We start from the raw sequence: 3441 nt of genomic DNA, 5'->3' as shown, positions 1-3441 counted from the left end.
ACAGAGACCCACAGAGACACACAGAGACCCACAGACACCCACAGAGACACACAGACACCCACAGAGACACACAGAGACACCCAGAGATACACAGAGACACCCAGAGACCCACAGAGACCCACAGAGACACACAGAGACCCACAGAGACACACAGAGACCCACAGAGACCCACAGAGACACCCAGAGACCCACAGAGACCCACAGCTTAGCACCGTTGGCTTGGTACGGTGCCAAAGAAGTCCAACGCACGTACAGAAATCCCTCGCTAACCGCAGACTTGCCAACCGCGGAGTTCAAGTAGACAGCGGTTTATTATCTCTTTGCAAAGTTGACAAACGAGGCATGGGAATGTTGAGTATCCATGGGTAAGCACCGTGTTAAGGAAGTCACATGACGTGCGTATTACGTCATTGCATCACAGCATGGCATCATTGTATTGCTTGACGTCGCCCACCCACCCACCCACTCATTCACTCACTCACCCAGCCACCCACCCACTCACTCATTCACCGAGTCAGCCAGCCAGCCACTCACCCAGCCACCCACTTCACTCATTCACTCACCTAGCCACCCACTCACTCACCCACTCACCCACTCACTCATTCACTCACCCAGCCACCCACTCACCCACTCAGCCACCTATTCAGCCAACCATTCAGCCGCCCATCCACTCACCTATCCACTCACCCACTCACTCACTCATCCACCCACCCACTAACTCACCCACCCACTCACTCCCTCATCCACCCACCCACTTACTCACCCACTCATTCACTCACCACCCACTCACTCACTCACTCATCCACCCACCCACTAACTCACCCACTCGCTCACCACCCACTTACCCACTCATCCACCCACCCACTTACCCACTCACTCACTCACCACCCACTTACCCACTCATCCACTCACCAACTCACTCACCCACTCATTCACTCACCACCCACTCACTCACTCAACCACCCACTTACTCACCCACTCGCTCACCCACTCACTCACTCAACCACCCACTTACTCACCCACTCACCCACCCACTCACTCACTCATCCACCCACCTACTCACTCACCCACTCACTCACTCACTCACCACCCACTTACTCACCCACTCACTTACTCACCCACTCACCCACTTACTCACTCACTCACCCACCCACTCACTCACTCACTCACCCACTTACTCACCCACTCACTCACCCACCCACTTACTCACCTACCCACCCACTCACTCACCCACTCACTCAATCACCCACTCACTCACTCACCCACTCACTTACTCACTCACTGACCCACGTACTCCTGGCCTCGCGAGTTATCTCCGGGCCACACAGAATCGTCTTGAACTCCTGAAAGGGGAACTCATCAGAGTTGCTTCAGGAGGCTCCTGAGCCTGGAGTCAAACTCTCGCTCAGCAGCCTCTGCCGCTGCCTCGGCCGACTCCCAGGTCTCACCACCATCACCACCATCACCATCACCACCATCACCACCATCACTACCACCAACTCTTCCTCCTCCTCTTCCTCTTCTGAGGATCGTGGTTCTGAGTGAGTTGAGCCGCTCAGCGAGAGAGCGGCGCTGAGCCCGAGACAGAGACGCTGCACACGGGGAGAGAGGAGAGGGAGAGAGATGGTGAGAGAGAGATGGTGAGAGAGATGGTGAGAAAGATGGTGAGAGAGAGATGGTGAGAGATGGTGAGAGAGGAGAGAGAGATGGTGAGAGAGATGGTGAGAGAGATGGTGAGAAAGAGAGAGTTTGTGAGAGAGATGGTGAGAGATAGTGAGAGAGATGGTGAGAGAGATGGTGAGAGGGAGAGATGGTGAGAGATGGTGAGAGAGAGAGATGGTGAGGGAGAGAGGGATGGTGAGAGGGAGAGAGCTGGTGAGAGATGGTGAGAGAGATGGTGAGAGATGGTGAGAGAGATGGTGAGAGATGGTGAGAGAGAGATGGTTAGAGAGATAGTGAGAGATGGTGAGAGAGGGTGAGAGAGATGGTGAGAGAGAGATGGTGAGAGAGAGATGGTGAGAGAGAGATGGTGAGAGGGAGAGAGATGGTGAGAGAGATGGTGAGAGAGAGAGATGGTGAGAGAGAGAGAGATGGTGAGAGGGAGAGAGATGGTGAGAGGGAGAGAGATGGTGAGAAAGATGGTGAGAGAGATGGTGAGAGAGATGGTGAGAGAGATGGTGAGAGAGAGATGGTGAGAGGGAGAGAGATGGTGAGGGAGAGAGATGGTGAGGGAGAGAGAGATGGTGAGAGAGATGGTGAGAGAGAGATGGTGAGAGAGATGGTGAGAGAGATGGTGAGAGAGAGATGGTGAGAGGGAGAGAGATGGTGAGAGAGAGATGGTGAGTGAGATGGTGATAGAGATGGTGAGAGAGATGGTGAGAGAGAGATGGTGAGAGAGTGAGATGGTGAGAGAGATGGTGAGAAAGATGGTGAGAGAGATGGTGAGAGAGAGATGGTGAGAGAGAGAGAGATGGTGAGAGAGAGATGGTGAGAGAGAGATGGTGAGAGAGATGGTGAGAGAGAGAGAGATGGTGAGAGGGAGAGAGATGGTGAGAGAGATGGTGAGAGAGAGATGGTGAGAGAGATGGTGAGAGAAATGGTGAGAGAGAGATGGTGAGAGAGATGGTGAGAGAGAGATGGTGAGAGAGAGATGGTGAGAGAGATGGTGAGAGAGATGGTGAGAGAGATGGTGAGAGAGAGATGGTGAGAGAGAGATGGTGAGAGAGATGGTGAGAGAGATGGTGAGAAAGATGGTGAGAGATGGTGAGAGAGATGGTGAGAGAGATGGTGAGAGAGATGGTGAGAGAGATGGTGAGAGAGAGATGGTGAGAGAGATGGTGAGAGAGATGGTGAGAGAGAGATGGTGAGAGGGAGAGAGATGGTGAGAGAGAGATGGTGAGTGAGATGGTGATAGAGATGGTGAGAGAGATGGTGAGAGAGAGATGGTGAGAGAGTGAGATGGTGAGAGAGATGGTGAGAAAGATGGTGAGAGAGATGGTGAGAGAGAGATGGTGAGAGAGAGAGATGGTGAGAGAGAGATGGTGAGAGAGAGATGGTGAGAGAGATGGTGAGAGAAATGGTGAGAGAGATGGTGAGAGAGAGAGAGATGGTGAGAGAGATGGTGAGAGAGAGATGGTGAGAGAGATGGTGAGAGAAATGGTGAGAGAGATGGTGAGAGAGAGATGGTGAGAGAGAGATGGTGAGAGAGATGGTGAGAGAGATGGTGAGAAAGATGGTGAGAGAGATGGTGAGAGAGATGGTGAGAGAGAGATGGTGAGAGAGAGATGGTGAGAGAGAGATGGTGAGAGAGATGGTGAGAGAGATGGTGAGAGAGATGGTGAGAGAGAGATGGAGAGAGAGATGGTGAGAGAGATGGTGAGAGAGAGATGGTGAGAGAGAGATGGTGAGAGAGAGATGGTGAGAGAGATGGTGAGAGAGATG

The 3441-nt window shown here is 52.8% G+C and overlaps 1 protein-coding gene across 2 annotated transcripts in view; it reads right to left on the bottom strand.

Annotated features, from left to right (window-relative positions):
* Positions 1 to 292: 292 nt before the first annotated feature.
* The window catches only part of LOC116958031 (uncharacterized), a 42129-nt gene continuing 38980 nt past the window's right edge, over positions 293 to 3441 (bottom strand). For both annotated transcript variants that reach the window (XM_076058137.1, XM_076058138.1), the window contains exon 7: positions 293 to 1592. In XM_076058137.1, the coding sequence (XP_075914252.1) occupies positions 1360 to 1592 (233 nt within the window). In that variant the 3' untranslated portion in view covers positions 293 to 1359. The remainder of the gene's footprint in view (positions 1593 to 3441) is intronic.

This window comes from Petromyzon marinus (genome assembly GCF_048934315.1).
Source record: "Petromyzon marinus isolate PM22_M1 ecotype Great Lakes invasive population chromosome 68 unlocalized genomic scaffold, UKy_Petmar_22M1.pri1.0 chr68_unloc.1, whole genome shotgun sequence".
In the NCBI taxonomy this organism is placed as follows: domain Eukaryota; kingdom Metazoa; phylum Chordata; class Hyperoartia; order Petromyzontiformes; family Petromyzontidae; genus Petromyzon; species Petromyzon marinus.
Note: the sequence above shows the minus strand (reverse complement) of the source record. Positions and strands in the feature narration are given on the sequence as shown.